This window comes from Vipera ursinii (genome assembly GCF_947247035.1).
Source record: "Vipera ursinii genome assembly, chromosome: 8".
Lineage (NCBI taxonomy): Eukaryota > Metazoa > Chordata > Lepidosauria > Squamata > Viperidae > Vipera > Vipera ursinii.
The window spans coordinates 1529896-1551935 of record NC_139519.1 but is presented as its reverse complement, the minus strand read 5'-3'; the positions used below and the strand labels follow the sequence as shown (position 1 = coordinate 1551935).

At 42.8% G+C, this 22040-nt stretch overlaps 1 protein-coding gene across 1 annotated transcript in view; it reads right to left on the bottom strand.

Annotated features, from left to right (window-relative positions):
- Positions 1-1419: 1419 nt before the first annotated feature.
- Positions 1420-22040, bottom strand: part of STAMBP (STAM binding protein) — a 32556-nt gene continuing 11935 nt past the window's right edge. The window contains exons 4-10 of the mRNA XM_083368297.1: positions 18623-18718; positions 12958-13321; positions 11745-11869; positions 8824-8961; positions 8039-8151; positions 5730-5829; positions 1420-3539 (exon numbers count right to left, since the gene is read on the bottom strand). Coding sequence (XP_083224423.1) covers positions 3483-3539; positions 5730-5829; positions 8039-8151; positions 8824-8961; positions 11745-11869; positions 12958-13321; positions 18623-18718 — 993 coding nt within the window. The 3' untranslated portion in view covers positions 1420-3482. The remainder of the gene's footprint in view (positions 3540-5729; positions 5830-8038; positions 8152-8823; positions 8962-11744; positions 11870-12957; positions 13322-18622; positions 18719-22040) is intronic.

Sequence of the window (22040 nt, the reverse complement as noted above, 5' to 3'; positions counted from 1 at the left end):
TGCACCCATCAGGAAGGCGGCACCATTGACACCGGATGACCTGTACCCAGGAATGGAGAGAGAAAGTTTCCATATAAGAGGACGGAGGCAGATGGAAAGTGGGAGTAGGGAAATAAATCCCCAGGGGGTCCTGCTTTCCATTAAAAATCTGGGGAAATCTTAAAAGCAGCAGTGGCAGGTAGGAGAGTCCTCCTAAAGCTCCGCTACAAAGGCAGGCAGCCCTAAAGCTGCTGGTGAGCCTTCTGCTTCCGAGGGGGGAGGAACACGGCTTCTAACAAAAAGCACACACATATCAGAAATTGGAATCTCTCTATTTAGAAGCAACAGGCCTAACCGTTCCAGATATCCCAAGAAAACTACCAGGAGAGGCTGTAGTCCTGGCTTCCTGCTCAAGCAAGTAAAAACCTGGGCTGGACAGACCCCTTGGTCAACAGCAAAGTTCTGTCCAGGACACCAACACCAACTCTTACCCCTGTAAACAACTGTACCAGAAATTTGTCAACAGAAGCAAATCTGCAAAATACTGTAATTGCAAAAGTCCATCAAGCCACAACTGGCCTGTTGTATAATGCTCTTCATACTGCAAATGGGCACTTCTCCTGAGACAAAAGTTGCTGCATCCAACATTGTTGCTGGAAGGGATGCCCCCAGTTCCAGCCTTTCCCAGGTTCAGCCAGAAAGGCGGAAGAGGATGCTCCTGTCTGTGGGTCTCCTACCTGCACACCTGTGTTGGGCTCACAAGAGTCAGAGGTGGCTGGAAGAACAAGGAAAGAGAGACTTGTTCCCAGCTATCAGTGCAGTTGAAGAACCGCACAACCCACCTCACCACCAAATGTCCTGCTCCATTGGTGCCCTGTTGAAAGAGGAGCAGTGAAGAGGGGGGCATTTTGCTGAAGGCCTGCACACCACAGCTCCCAATGAGTGATCTGCGGTAATAAATTTAATGGATGACCCTCAAGGCATGCTGAATATCCTCTGCAACAGTCTTGCTCACCAAGTGGCAGCTTCAGAGCTTTAGCTCAGTTTCTGCTTACGCCAGGAAGGCCTTTTGAGCTCACCCAGAGGACCCCTTCCCCTTCCAGATTCAGAGCCTTTGTTCAAACAGCCCCAATTTGTGAATAAGGCAGCACTGACCTGGGCATCCAGTCTGGCTCCTGCCTTGGGTTCATATCCCTTGGCCATTGTAATGGAATGCAGCCCTGAACATAGAACAGGTCTGGGGGGGGAAACCAACTCTCAGGCCAGGGATGCTGCCTTGCGTGTCGGGGGCAAAGCTGTCCTTGGCTGGGCAGCAGCAGCTGGCCTCCCATGCTTGGGAATTGGCACTATCCAATTGACTATCATGGCCTGAGGCCACCAGCTAAGGTTTTTTGCCATTTAACTCAGTAGTCCCAAACCTTTCTGGTTTTGTGAACCGGGGGGGGGGGGGAAGAGAAAATGGCTCCATGCGAGTGGCAGGGGCGCACACTTGTACACACAGCTCCATGTATGCGAGCAGCAGGCACTCGAACATACACGAGTACCTGCCACTCAGGCACATGGGGCTGCGCCTGTTTGCTGGCCTGTCACTTGCACAGCCCAGTTCCAAACTGGCCACAGTCCACTACTGGGCCATGGCCCAGGAGTTGGGGACCCGATTTAACCTTCACATTTTTTATTGATTGATTTGAAAAATCCTATTTTGCCTAATTATTAATCATTGATTAGCATGATGCAAGATTTCCAGAGCATGTTCAGATACTCACTGCAAACCACATAGCAAAGGGTCTGCCAAGTATCCCTTGGAGAGAACAGGTAAGACTCCATTTTCTAGCACTCTTCTGCAGTTGCATATTGCAGAGTAAGATCAGTAGCAATTGACAGCTGTCTTCTGAGAAATCTGAACTACTGATGTCTGCTGGCCTTCACCTGCCAGATCCCAAGACAACTTTGGAAGCTTTTGGCTTTCCCAGAGGACAGATCAAAGGCCACACAATTCAGTGAAATAATCCCTCCTAAATCAGCTCTGACAGCCACCTTTTTTGTTCCTCATACACCCAGTTCCACACCCACAGTCCAGACTTCGGAACCCAGGCGAACCCTGGAGTGAAACTTGCTGTGGTCTGGGGAAGGACATGCAGCAAAGAAGCCTGGTGCCCTATTTTCAAGGAGCAAAAATAGCCTATTCTCAGTAAGAAGTGACACATCTAGAAGTTCTTCAGCCAGTCCTCCTCACAACTCAAAACAGGTAGCAGAAACACACTACCAAGGGTAAATGAATTTGTGCAGAAATGATAGGCATTTTCATGTCTCTCTCCACAGAAATATAACTAATTACAAATGAATGAAGTCACTGGAGAAAATCAGAAATTAGAATTACAAAGGGTCTCATTTCGCATCAGCTGCTATTAAGATACAATTATGGAGGTCACGTGCATATTTTGGGCACTTTTTTTCACTTTGGGATAGGACAGGATCACAGCAGCAGCACAAGAGGAATTTATTGGGCTTGAATGCAGGTTTTGCATCTTCCACTAGGCTGTTCTTCTGCACATGGACTACATGGGATAGTTTAGTCCTTCACAGGGTTTAGAGCATAGCTGTAGAAAGATTAAGCTTAGATTGATGTTTTATAAAATCCAGAATCCTAAAAAGAGAGAATCGGTAAAAAAACAAAACCTAGCTAGTTATTTCAAGAAACTCCTTTGATTCTCTCTTCTTAAACCTATGAATTATTCCCTTGGAACAAGGTGCCATTATCTAGGGCAGGGGTCCCTAACCTCCAGGCTGTGGCAAGTGAGCACACACAGCTCCATTTGCGCTCACACAAATGGAGCTTCACACATGCGCAAAAGTGCCCACCATTCATGCAAGTGGAGCTGCATGCACAAGTGTGTGCATCTGCTACTCACACAGAACCATTTCCTCTCCTCCCCCTCACCTCTGGTCCACAAAATCGGAAAGGTTGGGGACCCTTGATCTAAGGAAGAGGAATCCAAGACCTAATAGACGCTAGCCTGATTTTTTTTGTGGGTGCTTCCTTCTGTCCGACACAAAAAATGCTTTATTACTGCTCACTAATTTTGGCACAGCACAGTCGAGCGTGAGAATTCCAAATCACTGATGGGAGCAATGTTTTCCAAGAACATGCAAGAGTTGAGAAAGATCTTAATAGACAGAAGGACGGATGTTCTCCGAGTCAAGCCAAACACTTCCAAGAATTGTTCCTGTTTGTTTATGCCTCTGGGTGTGTTCTGGAGCCTGGTTTGTTGAAAAACTTTTGTCAGCAGCCAAGATTAGCTGTATCAAGGTTAGGGTTAATTTTAGTTTATAATTTTGCTTTACTGATTCTCAGCGATGCCCAAATTATTATTTGCATGAGATCAAAGAGAAGACAAAATTCCTTTGCTGTTACAGGTAAGATTCTGGGTATCACTGCATAGAGTGAGAGAAGCAACCATAAAGAAGGTCAAGAATGGCTGATAAGAGATATAAAGGTAGCCTTATCGAAGGTCCAGCACTGCCACTTCTTGTTCCATGATGGTCACATGGTTGCAAGTCTGAAAGAGAAAAAAGAAATCCATGAGAGTCTGGAACAACATAGAGACTGAAGGGCCAGGTCCTTACCTGGAACCCATGGCTCCTTCCTTGGAGACAGGGCTGTCCTCCCTTTTCCTAAGCAGGTGGCGGTTCCCCTTCCCCCTAGAAGCCGCCTTAGACCCAACTTTCTGGACACTTTTTTGTCCAATTTTCAACATTTCCTTTCTAGGGAAAGTTGCTGAGAAGATGGTTGTGCAGCAGCTCCAGAGAATCCTGGAAGAAGCAGATCTATATTCAGGCCAGGGGATAAGAAAAGCAGAGGTCGTGTTCTTCTGGTGGGAACGGAATGGGGTTCTTAACCTCTTGGCAGCTGTTGATGCCATCAACCATGGCATCTTTCTGATTGGCTCCAGAGGCTGGAAGTGAGGAGCATTGTGTTGTGCTGGTTCTCTTCTCTCCTCTGCAAGCAGTTCCAGTCAGTATGGGGAAGAGGCCTTGCCCTCAAGCCCCGGTTTTGTGGGTTTCTGTACTCCCTCTACTCTTATTTAACATCTATATAAAGCCTCTGGGTAAGGTCACCCAACAGCACCAGATGAGGTACACAGACGATGCCCAGCTCTATATTTCCATTGTAGAACCTACAAGTGATGCCATGGAGGTCCCGTTTTGGTGTTTGGAGGCTTGGATGGGGAACAACAGGCTTCAGCTCAGCCCCAGAATGACTGAGGTCTTTGGTTTTTGGGGTCCTGGCTTCCAGGGACTTTCCATCTCTTGTTCTGGATGGAGAAGTGCTGCCCCAAATACTTCTGGACCCCTGGCTTTTGTCTGAGGAAGTGGCAGCGGTGGCCAACAGGACCTTTGTATAACTTTGTGTTATGTGCCAGCTACACCTTTTCCTAGACTGGGAGGCTCTGTTCAGAGAAACTCTTGTAGAGCATCTGGAAGCCAGGGCTGATGCAGAATGCAGGGGCACAGGGCAGTAATGACCACTTCTCGATCAGCACGCATTATACCTCTACTTCATGAGTTGAATTGGCTGCCACTATTATTCCAGTTTCAATTTAAAGTGCTGTGAGGACCTGCAAAGCCCTTTGTGGCTTGGGGGAGGACCATCTTTCCCTGATTATGTCTCCCATCCATTAGATCTGGCACGAGGGCCTGTGAGGGGATGGTATCTGGCCAGCCCAGGAAGAGAGCCTTGGTGTCTAGGTGCACTGAGAGATCAGGTTGGCCTCCACCCTACTGGGTTTGTGTAATGCCTGAAGGACACAGTTCTGCCACTGGGCTTGGGGATCTGGATGACTGGTAAAGCCTGTACAATGGTTATATTGATTGTTGGTGGTGATTTGTTATATCTGAGTTGCTGATTGTGTTGCATGGTTTTTATATTGCTTTTAGTTCTTTTATGTTTTTTTTAAATTGTAAGCTGCTCAAAGTCACGAAGATGAGATGAGCGGCCACATAATTTGACATAACAAATAAATAAATTGTGGCGCAAAAGGAATTGTGGATTCTAGAATTTAGAATTGGCTAAACATTTTACAGGATGGGAAACTGTTCACCTTCCTCACTGGCTGCAAAGTTCAGGCACATGCAACTTACTCAGAGATTTTACTCCTTAAAAGAGCAGACACAAAACCAAACATGAAACAAAACAAATTTCAAAATCAAGGGGATGCCTGGTTGTAGATCAGCTGTTGAAATTCAGAGGCCTTTCAGAGAAGTGACTGGAATTTATTTCCATTTGACCCAGTTTAGCTCCAGATTAAACAATCTGAGACGTTTATTCTATGATATATCAGGGGTGGTTTTTATTGCCAAGAAAAAAAAACACTTCCTAAAAGCACTTTGGAGTCAAATCTATGGCATTTTGACACACTTTTAAGAAGCTTTGGAGGTAGAAAATTTAGAGGGGAGGTGGGAAGAGATGGAGAAAAGTTGTTTCCTGACCTGAAGAGGCAGAGAGTGTTTCACCATTGAAATCCCACTGCTTTATTTATTTTGAAATGCATCAGGTTGTCCAACTCCAATGCAACACTGAAGGGATCAAATCATACAATGAAGGAAAAAACCTCCCCACCCAAAGGCCAGAAGAAGAAGGGCAACCCTGGAGGCAAGACTCGCCCCGCGTTCCAGGCCAAGGCCTGGGGAAAGGCCTTCTTCCCTGGACTTTCAGAGGGAGGCCTGGGAAGCAGCTCTTGGGTACTTACAATAAAGAGAGGAGGATCTTTGCAGTGGGGATGGAATCCTTTTTGTCTGCAGGAAGAGATCTCCTCCATCCCATGGTCTGTCAGTTTAAAGAATCCAGTCCTAGACAGTAATTGTGGACAAAATCAGCTGGCTCCAAATGCTGTAAATGGCCTCAGAGCCAAGAACAGTATTAAGTTCAAAGAACAGACGGAGAGTGTACCTTGAAGAAACTTGTCCAAAAACTGAACAATTCCTTCCTACCTACAAAACCAGAACCCTGCTTATCTACAATATGAACCATTCTTTACAATTTTGCCCTTCTGTGCTCCCTACCTTGGCTAGGTTTCCCCCAACAGGTAGACTGGAACAGAACTAGAATTTCCACAGGATTTGAACAAACTAGCCTCATTAATGAGCTGCTTAAATTCAGCTGAAGTGTCTCTGAATCACAATCTTCCCCAATTTCATTAGTAATTCAGGGAGGAATAGAGTGCATCTGAAATGTGGTACTTGTCCCTTAAAGCAATATGAATAGAATAGAATAGAATAGAATAGAATAGAATAGAATAGAATAGAATAGAATAGAATAGAATAGAATAGAATAGAATAGAAGGATAGGGATAGGGACATCAAGGTTGAATCGCTAAAATGCCTGCTAATTTCTATGGCTAGTCAACTTGCCATAGAAAGAAGGGCGAGGGGTGGAAAGCATAGGGAGGAAACGGGATTCCAACAAGCCGTCCACAGACCACAAGAGCCAAGGTCACTAACACAGGCATCTGACGGAGAAATGGATTGTTCTCATAACAAACCAAACATATATGATTGGGCAACATGAACACCTAGTGGGTGGGAGTTAAAGGAAACTATTGCTAATTAGGTGTCAGAATCCATTTATATCCCATTCATAAAACTCTATCTGTATGTTTCTAAAATCTTATACCTCCCCCTGGATTCTGCATATTTTTCCAAGGAGGAGAAGAGAGGATGTGTATTCAGCCTGCCGGGAGGCTGTCTTTAAGGACCAGGGGAAGAACCTTTGAACTGAGAACAACAAAGGAAGGGGGGGGGGAAGAGATCTGGTTTGTATCTTCGATTGGAATCTCTAAAGGAAGGGAGCAATTGTCGTGAAGACATGAGAGTTCCATCTTTCCCATGGAAGGATTTGACACCTGAATTTTAATTGATCCAGGACAAACCAGAAGGCTTGGAGGGAGGGGGTTCGACCCGGGGACTCTTTAAAAAAAGCACCTGTCTAGTATTCCCATTACCAATCATGTTTCAGTAAAAGCTCCTTTTGGACAATTCCTGTTTCAAGAGTTCATTCTTTCCTGGGATGCGGATTGGGTTGGGTCCTGACACTAAGTAAAATTTCGTGCAGGAAAACCAGAGCTGGTTTTGTTTCTTCAGTTTCGATATGTGTATTCAATAAAACTTATCTTTTATGGTCTTGTAAAGTCTTGGAGAGTACTTTTTTAGATTCACTTGTTGGACAGCTCACAAGGAATAGGAATGGGAATGGGAATTGGGAAGAATAAGAATAAGAATAAGAATAGAACAGAACAGCTTTATTGTTCATTCACACAAGGAATTTTTTTTGGTGCAGTAGCTCTCAGTATATATGCAAAGCAACAGAATCATCATTATCATTAATCATCCCAATAAGAAAGGGGGAGTAAAGAAGATAGTAAGTGATAATACTACGTATCATATGGGTAAATACACACAGATATTAGACAGCACTGTAAGAATTAGGTGTTCAGCAAACTGACGGCCCGAGGGAAAAAGCTGTCCCCACACCCAGCTGTTTTGGCATGCAGTGCCCAAGAGTGCTGCATGTATCGAGGGGAGGGATTTCTGTCCAGGACGTGAAAGGTTTTTGTAGTCCCAAATGCAGCCCTGTGATCTTACTCAATCTCACAACCAGATTGGGATAGTGAGAGATTGCCGGCGAGAGATTGCCGGTGAGAGATTGCCGGTGAGACATTGCCGGCGGGTGACACCCAGGGATAGGGCCTTCTCGGTGGGAGCGCCTGCCCTCTGGAACCAGCTGCCGGTGGAGCTGAGGACTGCCCCCGACCTCTGATCATTCCGCCGGGGCCTGAAGACCTGGCTCTTTGAGCTCTCAGGCCCAGGCTGAGGAGAAATTTTTAATTGGGGTTTTAATGTATACAGGGTAATTTAATATTTTTTAATTGGTTTTTTTAACTTTTGTATGGTGGATTTTTAATTCCCTGTAAACCGCCCTGAGTCCTCAGGGAATAGGGTGGTATATAAATGTAACTAAATAAATAAAAATAAAATAAATAGACGCAGTCCAATAACTTACTCTTGATACTTCGGTGAACAAACAATAGCAATAGACTCTGGCAACATCATCTGATAGGAGCAATGGGTATGCAAATCCACACTGGAAAGGAAAGCCGTCTGAGTAGGATGAGTCTGAAGGAGAAAAAAAAGTGGGTAAATGTTAAAATGAAAGAAGAATCGGGGGGGGGGGGTTGGGGTATGTTTCAGTTTCACTCTGCTTATTATTTTTCCATCCTGTTTTTTAAAAGGCCAAACAGAAATTTTCTTCTGTATTTTCTGGAGATTTTTAAGCAGTGTTCCTTAATATATTGCCGGATTTTATTCTCAAAAATATAGTTTTTGTGAACAATTTTGAGACACTTGCACATTCTTATTTACAGATACCTTTTCTATATAATGAGAAAAAAATCAAAAAATGTGGAAAATATGAACTTCTAAAAATATGAACAAGGAAATATGAACAGTTTTGTAAACTGTTATCTAAATTCCCATAAGTGGACTACTCAGCGGGCAGAAGAGGCAAGATTCCCAGGAGGTCCCTCCCCTCCCCCGCTAAGGGCATGGAAAGGGCATCTACTGGAAGACCCAGAGGCAATCCACTTGGGGGCCCTCCTCTGAAGAACAGCTTCTGGGAGAGAAGCCCAGAGGGACTGTCCAGGGAGAGGCTCTGCAGCCCCCCACCCCCACCCCGAGTCTTCCTCTGCCCTGCAGCCATTCTCTCTCTCTCGGGGAGAGAACGGCTACAGGAGACCCGCCCCTGGGCAGGTTTTGGATCCTGGGAGGGCCTGGGCAAAGGAGGCTTACGTGGATCCATCCCAAGGTGATCAGGCTGTTCTGATCCTGGATTAAGAAGAGCTCCTCCTCACTCTCAGTGTTGCAATAGTCAGGACCTCCATGCTGCTTGGGAACAATGACGTGGGTTATTGTGAATTCATTCCTCATCTGATGGGGGAGAGAAAGAAGGCCAAATGTCAGGAAAAAATAGCTTTTTCAGGTAAATGGTTGGTAGGCAGGCATGGGAATATGGCATCCTCTAAAACAGTGGTCCCCAACCTTTCCAGCTATGCGGACCAGCAAGGGAGGGGGAGAGGTACAGGAGGCCCCCTGCTCACGTGAATGGATCTTCACGCCCGTACGTGTCTGTCACCAGTGCAAATGGAGCTACTGCTTGTGTGGCCTGATTTCGAACAGGCCGCAGTCCACTACTGGGCCATGGCCCAGGGACTGGGGACCTCTAGTCTAAGTAGCTTGGTTTTAAAGTTGTTCCACAGGAATTCAGATGCACAATTTGGCTGTAGCCTTAGGAGCAAGGACACCATCTCTTCCCTTGGACTCACCTCGCCCTTTAGCTTTACCTGTACCTAGTGGCAGCAGCTTTTGAGAAGCCCTTCCTGGATTGCCTGCCTGTAAAATAAGGCTTTAATTGCTGAATTACATTCTTTTCCCCACTACCCCTATGTGATACAGGAACTTGCAAGCCAGGCAAAACTTCTAGATTTGACCAATCTCCCTCCTGCAGATGGCTGGGTCAATCTGCTAAAAGTGTTGTGTGAAAACCTTGAACTGACAAACTGACAAACCATGATTGCGATAAGACTGAAACTTGAAATATAACAATATTTAATAATTTAAGAATATTTAATAAAAGGCACTAATTTATATAAATTAAGACATGTAAATAATGTATGAAATTATGAAATTTAAAAACTAGATAAGTTGTGTACTTACAAAACTAAGCGAAAGGGAAGAATGTAATAGATTGACAGAAGGTAGTCATACCTTGTGGAATGGAATTGAGGAATACAAACAGGAGAGATTTAATTGTGAATGAAAGGATTAAAATGTCAGAATGAAGGAACTGGGGTCACCTGTGGATATATATTGAAATACAAATTCATATGTTGGTGATAGCTGCATGTGGAGGGTGATAATGAAAGGATGAGTTTTGGGAAGAATGGCATAACCGTATCTTGAAAGCTATATGCAATATGGCAAATGAATCTGAAAATTGATTTACTAAAGACAAAGGCAGTTGTACTTAATGGGAAACAGAGTGAACTGCAAATTATGCATAAATAACAAAAATAGTGCAATTGGAAGAATTTGTGAATTTATTAAATGCGGGGTAAAGGATGGAGAGCTTTTAAAGAAAGTAGTGCACAAGAAACAGGTGGTATGTGGTCCATAATGAAGAAGCTTGTCAAAAGAAGCCTGGGCACAAGAGCATGCCTCTCTTCACTTGAGCTACCTGGAAGGGAGAATTCTCATGTCAGGAGAAACATAAACGTTGAATGCAGTGAGAAAGTGGTACAGGTAGTCCTTGACTTACAACAGTTCATTTAGTGACCATTCAAAGTTACAACAGCGCTGAAAAAAGTTTAGTTATCACCATTTTTTACACTTATGACTATTGCAGCATCCCCCTGGTCACCTGATCAAAATTCAGATGCTTGGCAACTGATTCACATTTATGGCGGTCGCAGCGTCCCGGGGGGGGCACGTGATCCCCTTTTGCAGTTTTCTGACAAGCAAAATCAATGGGGAAGCCAAATCACAAAATAGGGCAAAATTCATTTAACAAATTGCTCACTTAGCAACAGAAATAACGGGCTCAACTGTAGTTGCAAGTCGAGACTACGTGTATTTAGTTGTGAGGTCAAAAAAAAAGAGACACCAATGGGTGAAGATTTTGAAACCACTATAGAAGAAGCATGTTGGTTTGAGTCACATAAAGAAAATGGTCAAGGACCGAATCCCAAAACAAACGTAAGCAGCAGCCAAGAGTGACTCTGTTAAGAGGAAGGGGAGAGTCAAGAACACCTTGGCTGCAGAGGATGAGAGCCGCAAGAGTAAGAGACGAGACATCTCAAGTACAAAAGTCAGCGGGTGAATTAGTATCGGGATGCAATGGAAGCAACGTTTTGCAAACACAGAAAGTTACACAGAAATAGACAGCAGTGAGTTGTGCTGGTGTAAATTCTTCTCATCTTCTTTAATTTATTTTCCTATTGCTTCTTACTCTTTTTCTGCACTTTGCATAATGCTGTTTGCATTATAGCATATATGTTGTTAGTGGGGCTCATTGGGGAATTCTGGGAGTTGAAGTCCACCCATCTTAAAAAATGCTGAGGTTGCGAAACACTGAAATATTGGATTTCATCTTGTAGCACTCACACAAAAAAGAAAAAAAATGTTTAAAAGAAGCCCAATTTCTATCTAATTTCTATTGCTTTTATGTCTGTGAAAAAATATGTTGTTGTCCTTATCTCAGGCACAAAGAAAACATGGAAGATAGAGTAACAGGGTTGAGGGGACTTTGGAGGTCTAATCCCTTCCTGCACCATTCTGGACAAATGGCTCTTCTTAAAAACCTCCAGTCTCAGCCTCTTTTTTTTGTATCTTGGTGACCAGAACTGGACATCTGCTTTCCCTGAGTTTATAGTTACCATTTACAATTCACTCAGTTAGGAACTTCTGCCATAACAACATGAGATCATGAGTCATGCTTAAATTACAAAAATCTATTATGAAAGGCAACAGTTTCTAAAGTAACAAGACCTTATAGTTCTTCCGACTATTCGGGCCTGCTTCTGTCTCATATACTTGCATACTTCCTTCAAAGATGAATGGTGAGACCTGTATCACTATTTAGGGTATATCCAAATGATCAAGTTACCATTTCAGGAGACTTCACACAGCCTTGAGGATTTATGCCATCATCTTACCAGTTTCCCACAAAGGATCCCACATGTCTCCACACATCTGGCTGTATTTGCATCTGCCAACTGCAGAAATTTATGACAGAGCTCCCTGGGCACAACGATGTGGCGAAGACCATCTATAACTGCATCTGTAAGGAAAGAGCTAAGTCACAGGGTGTAACAGGCTGAATTCCAATGTAGCCATTTCACCAACTTGCTAATTTGCTAGGTAGAGAGTTTTATTCATCACAAGCTCTGCCTACAGCCCACAAGGCATAGTCTAGCAGTCTCACTTGATATTTGTAAAACAGGGGCCAGAAAAATGTGGACTTGAAATTTATCCTTTCAGAGGGCCAAGCATTATTTTAACCAGAGCAAACTCCTGCCAAAAGTGGTGAGAATAATCAGCTAACCTATTGCAGTGCTGGAAATCTTTTTCCAAAGTGGTTTTGTGCTATTCCAGCTTTTGTGTTTTTTAAAAAACTTTCAATAAAAGTAAATATTGCTAATCTGTTACAAAAACAGATCACTGCAGCAGCACCATCTACAACCTAGAAACTTTTAGGGGGAAATCTGAAAACCTTTTGGTGGCACGAACACGGGCAAGGACCATTAATGCCAAGACCCTCTATTTGGTTAGAGGTCAGGGTTTTCCAGTTAACAGCTGAAGACCGTCATCTTGCCAAGCTTTGAGGAAAAACTCTCTCCAAGGCCAAATGGCACAACTCTTACCCAACTTGATTTCTCAGAAGATGAAGCATGGTGGGAAACAGGATGGGCCTTCATTTGGAGAATCAAAGAGGTCCCCTCTGACCCCAGTGGTTGTTTCCAGGCCACCTTGCTTAGAAGGCAGACAGCAAGAATCAACTCTGGGATAGCGGCACAATGCTAGCTAGCTATAAGGCTGGTTGGAGACTGTCATGGGAGGCAAAGAGAAGCATGTAGAAGAATTTTTCAAGCAGATTTGACTTTGGGAGGATTTAAGTTTTGGAAAACAACAGATTTCAGAAGGCAAAAGAAATGCCAAGCAATCCAGATATTCTGCTAAGAACCTTCCAGTTGATTAGAATTAGAATGTTAAATAGATCAAACGTTGTCATCTTAAGCATTCCCTCATCTGCAACAAAGGGATTGGATTGTGCAGGGACAGGGGATTATTTTGAGCCTTGGGAGCCAATTCCGACAAGGCTATCACTGCATTCCCTAGAAAGTGTACCAAATTCATTCCAAAACATACTGTTTTCTGAGTTCCCCAAAGTGCCAGGTTTTAGAGACCTGTCCACTATGGGCGGCTTTGGTAGTCCACTTCCTCCAGCGGGGCTCAAAGGTTGACCAGCAGACATAAGAGTTTGGGGGTCAGTGGGTGGCTTGAGCACACCAGGTATTAAGGGACCCTCCAAGAGGCCAGGAGTTGCTGTCCCAAATTGCTGCACCACCCTCAGGCGCTCTTTCTCAAGCTCCTGGCGCCTGATCATGTCTTCAAAGGCGTGGAACTGCTCCTGTTCGGCCTGCTGTTGCTTCATGCGAGCTACTCTCTGCCTCTCCTCCTCCAGCTGTTGCTGTAGGGCCAAGCTGTGGGCAAACTCCTCCTCTTGCTTCTTCTGGAATGGTAAGAGAAGAGTCACCAGATCATATGAGGAATAACAGCAGGAGCAACACTCTTTGGGCATCTCTTTCCCTAGCAGCAAAATCTGGGTTAAGAACTGAGCAAGATTTGAGGAGCAGAAATTATCTTTGGGCGAATTTGATCCAATAGTTAGAACAGGCGAATAGAACAGAATAGAATAACAGAGCTGGAAGGGACCTTGGAGATCTTCTAGTGACTAGTCCAAACCCCTGCACGAGCAGGAAACTCTATACCATTTCAGACAAGTGGCTGTCCAGTCTCTTCTTAAAAACTTCCAGTGTTGGAATATTAACAACTTCTGGAGGCAGGTTGTTCCACTGGTTAACTGTTCTGTCATGAAATTTCTCCTTAGTTCTAGGTTGCTTCTCTCCTTGGTTAGTTTCCATCTGTTGCTTCTTCTTTTTTTGTAATATATTTTATTGATTTTTAACAAGACATAAATCACTCAATAACTGGGGAACAGTGTGTTGTCTGGGTTGCATTTGTAAAACAAACCTTAACAATTAATTTCTATAATCTATATTCCATATATTAATTTTAGTTGATTTCCTCTTTCCCCAAAATATCCCTTTTTGCAAACATTGAGTTAATACAATTATTTTAAGTTTAAGTTTAAGTTTATTGAATTTTTATACCGCCCTTCTCCCGAAGGACTCAGGGCGGTGAACAGGGCAAAAAGTACACCAGCAGCAAGCCCAACTGCGTCCCCGGACCAAATCTCAAAAAGAGAGACTCACACCCGACTATCTGAGGAACGGTGGTCTCCCGCGGACATAAGGTCTCCCTGATAACTACCGCCACACCCCCACCCCTACCTTGAGCTCGTGGCCGGTGTAGCACCCGGAAACCTGGTGGGCAGAGGTCAACCAAAGGGACCCCACCCTCTGGGCCCAACCAAGTCTCCATGATGCAAGCCAGGTCCGCGTGCTCACCCTCAACTAAATCCCTAACAAGGGGAGCTTTGTTAACCATGGACCTGGCGTTCAGGTACACCAGCCGGAGCTCAGGAGGCTGCACATCCTCGCTCACAGTGGAGGCCATTTTCATTTCCATAGGGACTATTAATTTCTATGATATTAATTTTAATGGTAAAGGAAAGCACACTGTTACTATCTAACTAAAACAGAGGGAGTCCAAAAGCATTTTGGGAAATGGACCTTTAGTCCAATCCCCAAACTCCCCAAGAGAATAGAGTTGTGCCCCCATAAATTCAAGCTTTGCTCCCCCCCTCTACAGCCAAGTGAAGGGCTTTGCCTTCAGAAGTTGTGGTTGCTCCATCGCTGGAGGTTTTCAAGAAGAGACTGGACAGTTGCTTGTCTGAAATGATAGATTTTCCTGCAGGGAGTTGGACTAGATCACGGGTCGGCAGCCCGCGGCTCCGGAGTCGCATGCGGCTCTTTGAGCCGTCTCCTGCGGCTCCCAGCCGCCCGGTGCGCGCACACCTCTTCGAACGGGCAGTGGTGCGCGCGCACCTCTCCAAATGGAGAGTGGCACCGCCCGTTTGGAGAGCGGTTGTAGAATTGATGGAGATAATAATGTCATATGGAAAAGTTTCTGGATTTAAGATAAACACGCAAAAAACTAAAATATTGTCTAAAAATATGACCATAGAACAAAAGGTTGTTTTAGAAGAGCTAACGGGATTTGAAATAGATTAAATATTTGGGGCTATATCTTTCAGCTTCTAATGTAAAATTATACAAAAATAATTATAAATAACAATTGAGTATATAATTTTTCCAATATTCCTAAAAATAATAATCATATTAGTATATTTCTTTTCAGTCATTTTGATTGCTTTATCATAAATACTGTTAAAATCCTTATTTTAGTTTATTTCTCCCATCAAATTCTAGATATTCTTTAGTGAAAATTTTCTCAACGATTAATTACATTTCCATTGACAAATTTCTATTTTTCCCATATAAGCCATCTCACACTTTTACATTTCTTAAGAAATAGATAAAACAAGGAAAAGAGAGAAGAAAAAGAAAAATGAAAAAAAGAAGAAAAGAAAGCAAGAGCAAAGGAACATAAGAAATAACATACTACTTAAAATATATATCCCTCCTAGGTTAATATATATTTATTTCCTCAATTTCTTATTCTTTTTAACCATAGTTAAGAATATATTTAATCTTTAATCTTTAAACATTCAATAGGTCTAGTCATCTAATCCCTTAACTCTGATTCAAAACATTTTTAATACTTTTCTTAAATTCAATCACATTTAAGTATCTAAAACATTTCCTTTATTTAAGTCGTTTTAGCTCTTTTTTTTACAGAAAAGAAAGAAGCATTATTATTTGGAGAATTCATCCCTCTTAAGAGTAGTATATTCCAAAGTTTTTCTATTTCTTTAACCATATTCAAACAAATGCTTCTTTTTTAAGTATTCTCTCTGATAGGTCCCATCATCTATTTTCTTAGTTTCCATCTTAATCTTTTTTCTTTGCCCAGTATCTTTCTTAATCAATGTACTTTGCTGAATCAAAAGGTTTTTCCATATGATCGTAAGTGTTGCTGTAGATATAGAACATAAATCAATATCTTTGTTATGGACATTTGCCCACTCCTTTTTATTAGGAATCTTTTTTTTAAATCCCATTTATATCACGCCCTTCTCCGAAGACTCAGGGCGACTTACAATCTAAGCACAAATCAAATGTGCTTAGCAATAGCCTTCATTCTATGTATATGCCAGCTATCATGTCCTTTTTTCCCTTAAACTAGACATACCCAATTCCAGCAACTGTTCTTTATATGTTTTAGCCTCCAGTCCCTTGATCATCTTTGTTGCTCTTCTTTTAACTCATTAGGTGACTGGCTCATAAAGCAGTTTCCTGTATACTGTTTTCATTTTTTAAACTCTGCCTTTCCATTATGTTTGAAGGAAAATTGTTACAAATGCTAATGTAAAAAAGGAACCTGGGCTGGAAGAGAAGCTAAAAGTAATTTAAAAGTAAGGGGGGGGGAAAGGAGAAATAAAACTGGTGCTGGGACTAAATGGAAAGTAATATGGGTTTATCAAGAAACAATTATGCTAAGCTAACCTAATCTAACCTTCTAAGATGGCAGCGCCTAGAATGGCTGCGGCTGCATTGGCTCTTGAAGGCGAATAGTTTTGGGAGGGATAGTAAGGGCTATAGGCCACATGATCAGGAAGATTTTAATGTGTTTGAGCAACATGGTGGAACTAAGGGCTGTTTCCAGAGGAGAGCACCTGGAGCTTATGCAGCGAAGGAACTGGATGAGGCTGTCGGCAGGCCCAGAGGAAGAGAGAGGGGCTTTTGGAGGAGTTGGTGGCGGTGGCAGCAGCGTGCTCCAGGGGCGAAAAGAAGCAAGGCCTCTTTAAGGAAAGGGTGGAAGAGTCAGGATCAGAAAAAGGAAAGAAGGCGAGGTTGTCAGAATACAAGCGAATTTGGAGGGCTAATCCACATGGAGCCCCATTTCCATCTGTCCTGTTTGCCATCGTTCACTCACTAGAGACTAAAATGGACAATGTGAAATTTGAGCGGGCCACGAACAAGAAGTATATATCGGAGGTGGTGACCCTTTGAGAGCTGGATGCAACGAAATTTCATTTTGAGGTATGCCGATTGGTGTACATTTAATGTGACAATAAAGTTATCATTCATTCATTCATTCATCTCCTTTTTCTGATAAAGTGACTGGTTTAAGTGATCATGGAAGTGCAGTGGACATTGTTTGTCATGACTTCAGCAATGTATGAAATCCTAGTAGAAAAGATGACAAAACATGGGGTGGACTATAGTATGTCACTATCTGATGGCTACAATGCTGCTTGAACAAGCACACCAGATGAATGTATGTCAGTGGCTTGTCAATCAGCTGGAGGGGAGACTGGGTGGCATCTGGGGGGACTCTCTTGTAAGCCTTGTGTTGTTCAACCCTAAGTGACTTGGGGGAGGGATTAGAGAATAAGATGATCAAATATGCTAAAATCACAAAGAGTGGGGAACTTCAAGGACCTTTAAAGGACAGTATCATACTTTGGGAAAAATTGGCAAGCTGGAACAATATTCCTAACCCATCAAAATTAATTCCAGCAGGGACAGGTGAGAAGTTCTACATTTTGAATAGGAAAAATTGAAGGCAATTAAAGGACTAGAGAAAATCCACAGGGCAACTATGCATGTGAAAAGAATCACTAACTAATCACTAAGCCGAGTGTGATGCAGCTGCAAAAAGAAAGCAAACAGAATTCTAGTTGCAGCAACAGAAACATGCTGCCAAGATCAAGGAAGATACTGTTTTCTCTTTTCTGCACTGGTCATTTCAAACCTCGAACACAGCACGCACACACACGTATGCACACACCAACTGAATGCTGCAATTTAGGAATGCCGGTGACAAACTGAAGTGTGCCATCATAAAGAGACACTTGGAGGGAAACCTTACAAGGAAGGAGGGGAGGTATGTTTAACCAGAAAATAAATTTGCAGCTGTACATGATAACGCCTTCTAAAAGGCTGTGATGAAAGTTGGGGCAAAAGTATTTTTATGTTAATATACTGCTCAAAAAAATAAAGGGAACACTTAAACAACACAATGTACTGTATTTAATAGTAGGATGTCTTATCTTGTGTTCCCTTTATTTTTTTGAGCAGTATATAAACATGTTTATATTTCGGTGGGGCTGCAAGAATTTCCTAATATTAAGAGTTGTTCACCAGTGGAACAGCCTGTCTTACGAGCTGATGGAGCCTCCTCTGCTGGAAGTAATTAAACAGAGACTGAAGGAAGGGCTGCCAGTGGAGGATGTCATAATAGTAGATTCCTAAAACAGACAGAGGGTTGGATCCGATGGTCCATGTAGTTTTCTTGGCAACTTCTTTGAGAACATTTCTCTGTTTCTTATTCAAGTACAAATGAGGGCCCAACTCTGCTTAGATTCAGAACCTAGACATCAACCTGCTGCCGTCATTTATACCCAACAATACTCATATTAGATTAGTTACATCTAAATTAAATCTTTTTAGTTTTTGTTAAGGCCCTACCCACTTTTTATCTTGATGCAGCTTATTTTGTCCCTTGACCGTGCATTCTCCAAAGTATCTCCAAAGACACCGACTGGGCTTCTGCAGCGCTTTAACAGACATAATTCCCAGAAATTAAGGAGAATCAATCCAGGCCAGCAGAGCTACATTGCTAGCATGACAGCCAACTTGTTTGCTTCTGGCACAGCCAGATTAGGGGCCAAGCATTCCAATAGCCAAGGCAACAGAAAGCTCCAGAACATTCTGTTACTCACCTTCTGTATATTGTACTCTGCATATTCTTTGTTGTATTTTGCTAAAAGCTCTTTTTTCAACTCCTCTGCTTTAGGGAATGCAACCTCTTTTAGCTTCTGAGTTAAGGAAAAAAACAGTACAAAATTAGAAATTTGGAACTAGAACTAAAACTGAACAGTGCAGCTTATCAGTAAAAAAAGTATCCTTAGAAGGCTAGGACAAACAATCCCCTGGAGAGGTTTCTAAGCAATTTCCACGCTGGATCCACCAATCTTGTACTGAAACCTGGAGAAAGAGAAGCCAGTCTTCTTACCACAGGGCGCCTCCATCCAGGGCCTAGAAGATCCTCGTTCTAAGTCAGAAAGAAAGATGACTTTCCGTTCCACCTCTCTGAGGAGCCTCCTGTACTAATGCACAGTTGGGAAAGTCTCAGAGAGGACTAGGACTATCCACAGGCCAATAGTCTGCTAGCAACACTCATAACCCAAAGACAGGACACAGACAATTTTGAAGAGTCACAAACGTTTCAAAGCCAAAACCAAACCAGCCTCCATTTTCATGCTCCCCTTTCTTCCCCTACCACAGATATAAGATATATTTACCTCCATTTTTAAATTAACCAGATTCATCCAGATTTGAGGCTTCTGGGGAGTTTAGGGTTTAATTAGAATACTTCATTTGGCCAAATGTGATTAAACATACAAGGAATTTGTCTCCGGTGCCTAAGCTCTCAGTGTACATGCAAAGCAACATAGTAGTAATAATTATAATACCAGTAAGAGAGAGTAGTAAAGAAGATAAGGATACCGTATTTTCCGGTGTATAAGACGACTGGGCGTATAAGACGACCCCCTACATTTCCTGTTAAATTATAGGGTTTGGGCTATACTCGCCGTATAAGACTACCCCTCTTCCAACGCACACCAAATAAAAATTAAAAAAACATCAGATTTGATTTTAATATGGTAATTTTAATTCAAATGCTTATGACATGCAGGTGCTTAGTAGGAAAACTGTCACTTATAAACATAAGGCTGTTTGTCATCAAACATGTAAACATAAAACAGTGCAAGTGGATTAAACTTTATAATAATAATAATAATAATAATAATAATAATAATAATAATAAGAAGAAGAAGAAGAAGAAGAAGAAGAAGAAGAAGAAGAAGAAGAAGAAGAAGAAGAAGAAGAAGAAGAAGAAGAAGAAGAAGTAGTAGTAGTAGTTGGAAGGGACCTTGGAGGTCATCTAGTCCAACCCCCTGCTCAGGCAGGAACCCTATACCATTTCAGACAAATGGCTGTCCAGTCTCTTCTTAAAAACTTCCAGTGTTGGAGCATTCACCACTTCTGGAGGCAGGTTGTTCCACTGGTTAATTGTTCTAACTGTCAGGAAGTTTCTCCTTAATTCTAGGTTGCTTCTCTCCTTGACTAGTTTCCATCCATTGCTTCTTGTCCTGCTTTCAGGTGCTTTGGAGAATAGCTTGACTCCCTCTTTGTGGCAGTCCCTGAGATATTGGATCACTGCTATCATGTCACCCCTCACCCTTCTCTTCGTTAAGCTACACATACCCAATTCCAGCAACCATTCCCTATTTTCCTAATTCACTTTTTCACTTTTCCTAATTCACTCTAAAGCTTTCCCTGCGCAGAGCCTTAAATAACACCAGCTGCCTGCAATTAGTGCAGGTTCGCATCCCACCAGGCTCAAGGTTGACTCAGCTTTCCATCCTTCCAAGGTAGGTAAAATGAGGACCCAGATTGTTGGGGGCAATAAGCTGACTTTGTAATAATGCTGCTTGGGGGGGTGTGTGAAAGCCCTAATAAACAGGCATATACACAGAATGAAGGCTATTGCTAAGCACATTGATTTGTGCTTTAAATTGTAAGCCACCCTGAGTCTTCGGAGAAGGGCAGGATATAAATGGGATTAAAAAAAAGAGCAAATGGGAGATCCGCTCCAGGTTTTCCAGCCAGCCCGCCCAGTTCCTGAGTCAAATGTGTCCTTAGAGCTAAGCAGCTGCTCTGGCTGCTGCCTTCCCCACCTGCCTTTCAAGTTCGGATATACTACAGCTGCTCTTCAACTTTAGAAGGAAAGACGCCCAGACCCCAGCCTGTAAAAAATCAGACTGCAGCTTCTTCTCCAATTGGTCCCGCTTTCCCTGCGCAGACTAAATGGGAGATCCGCTCCAGGTTTTCCAGCCAGCCCTGTCCCTAAATTTTCAGCACCCGGCGTATAAGACGACCACTGACTTTTGAGAAGATTTTCATGGGTTAAAAAGTAGTCTTATACGCCGGAAACTACGGTAATAATACTACACCCATGCAACATGGGTAAATATATCTAGACATAAGACAGTACAGTGAGTATAGCCTGGGCTGCTCCCAGCTGGCTAGCGTCTCTGCTCCGGACTTTATGGAGCAGAGCCAGGCGTCTGCGACCATCCCTGCTTGAAGGAGAGACTATGAAAGGAAAAGAGCAGGCAGAGCAGTACAAGAGGGAAAGATGAAGAGATGAAGAGGATTATTTTATTTTACTCTCAAGCTTGATGGACTTTGTTTAAAACTTAAAGTGAAAGTGCGTCACAATTGTAAGTAAAAGATGGCGGCTAAACCTCCCCCTAGAACTTTTCGGAGTGCTGGAAATTCTCCGGTGCAACAACAATCATTACTGCAGGCGTTGCATTCTCCTGATGTATTGACATCGAAGGATCTTGAAAAACATACCCAGTTAATTTTGGAGTCAATGGGTGTTAAATTTGCACAGATGGAGGAGAAATTGGAGAAATTGGAGCAGAGAATGGAAGAAAGGATGGAGCAGAAACTTAGAGAGATGAAGGTAGACATTTTGTCCTCAGTGCATAAAGTAGCTAAATGTGTGGAGGTGCTGGATGATCAAGTGGAAGACTTGACTCAAAGGAATGCTATATTAGAAGCAAAAGTATTGGAAATTGAAGATTTAAAAGACAAAATGGATAGCGAACAGAGTTTGGCTCAATTTTACCAGATGCAGTTTGCTGTTAGAATTAGAGGCCTAAAAGAGAATATTAAGGAAGATTTAAAGCAGCTGGTTTCTGAGGCTTTTGAGGGGGTATTGAACCATCCAGCATCTGAAATAAAACAAGGCATGGACAAAGTGTTTCGTGTGAATTCGTGGATTGCTAAGCAGAGAAAGTTGCCTAGAGATGTGGTGGTTTATTTTGTAAAAAGGGAAATTAGAGATGAAGTTATACAAGCTGCCTATGATACTAAAGTTGTGATTGCTGGTCAAGAAGTTTTGGTTCTAAAAGAAATTCCTCCAAAGATTTTAAAGAGAAGGAAGGACTTTATATTTCTTGTGCAAGAGCTCAAGCAAAGAGATATAAGGTTCAGATGGGAGATCCCAGCTGGGTTGAGCTTCATGTATGATGGCAAAAGGTACTGTTTGGGTACTGTGAAGCA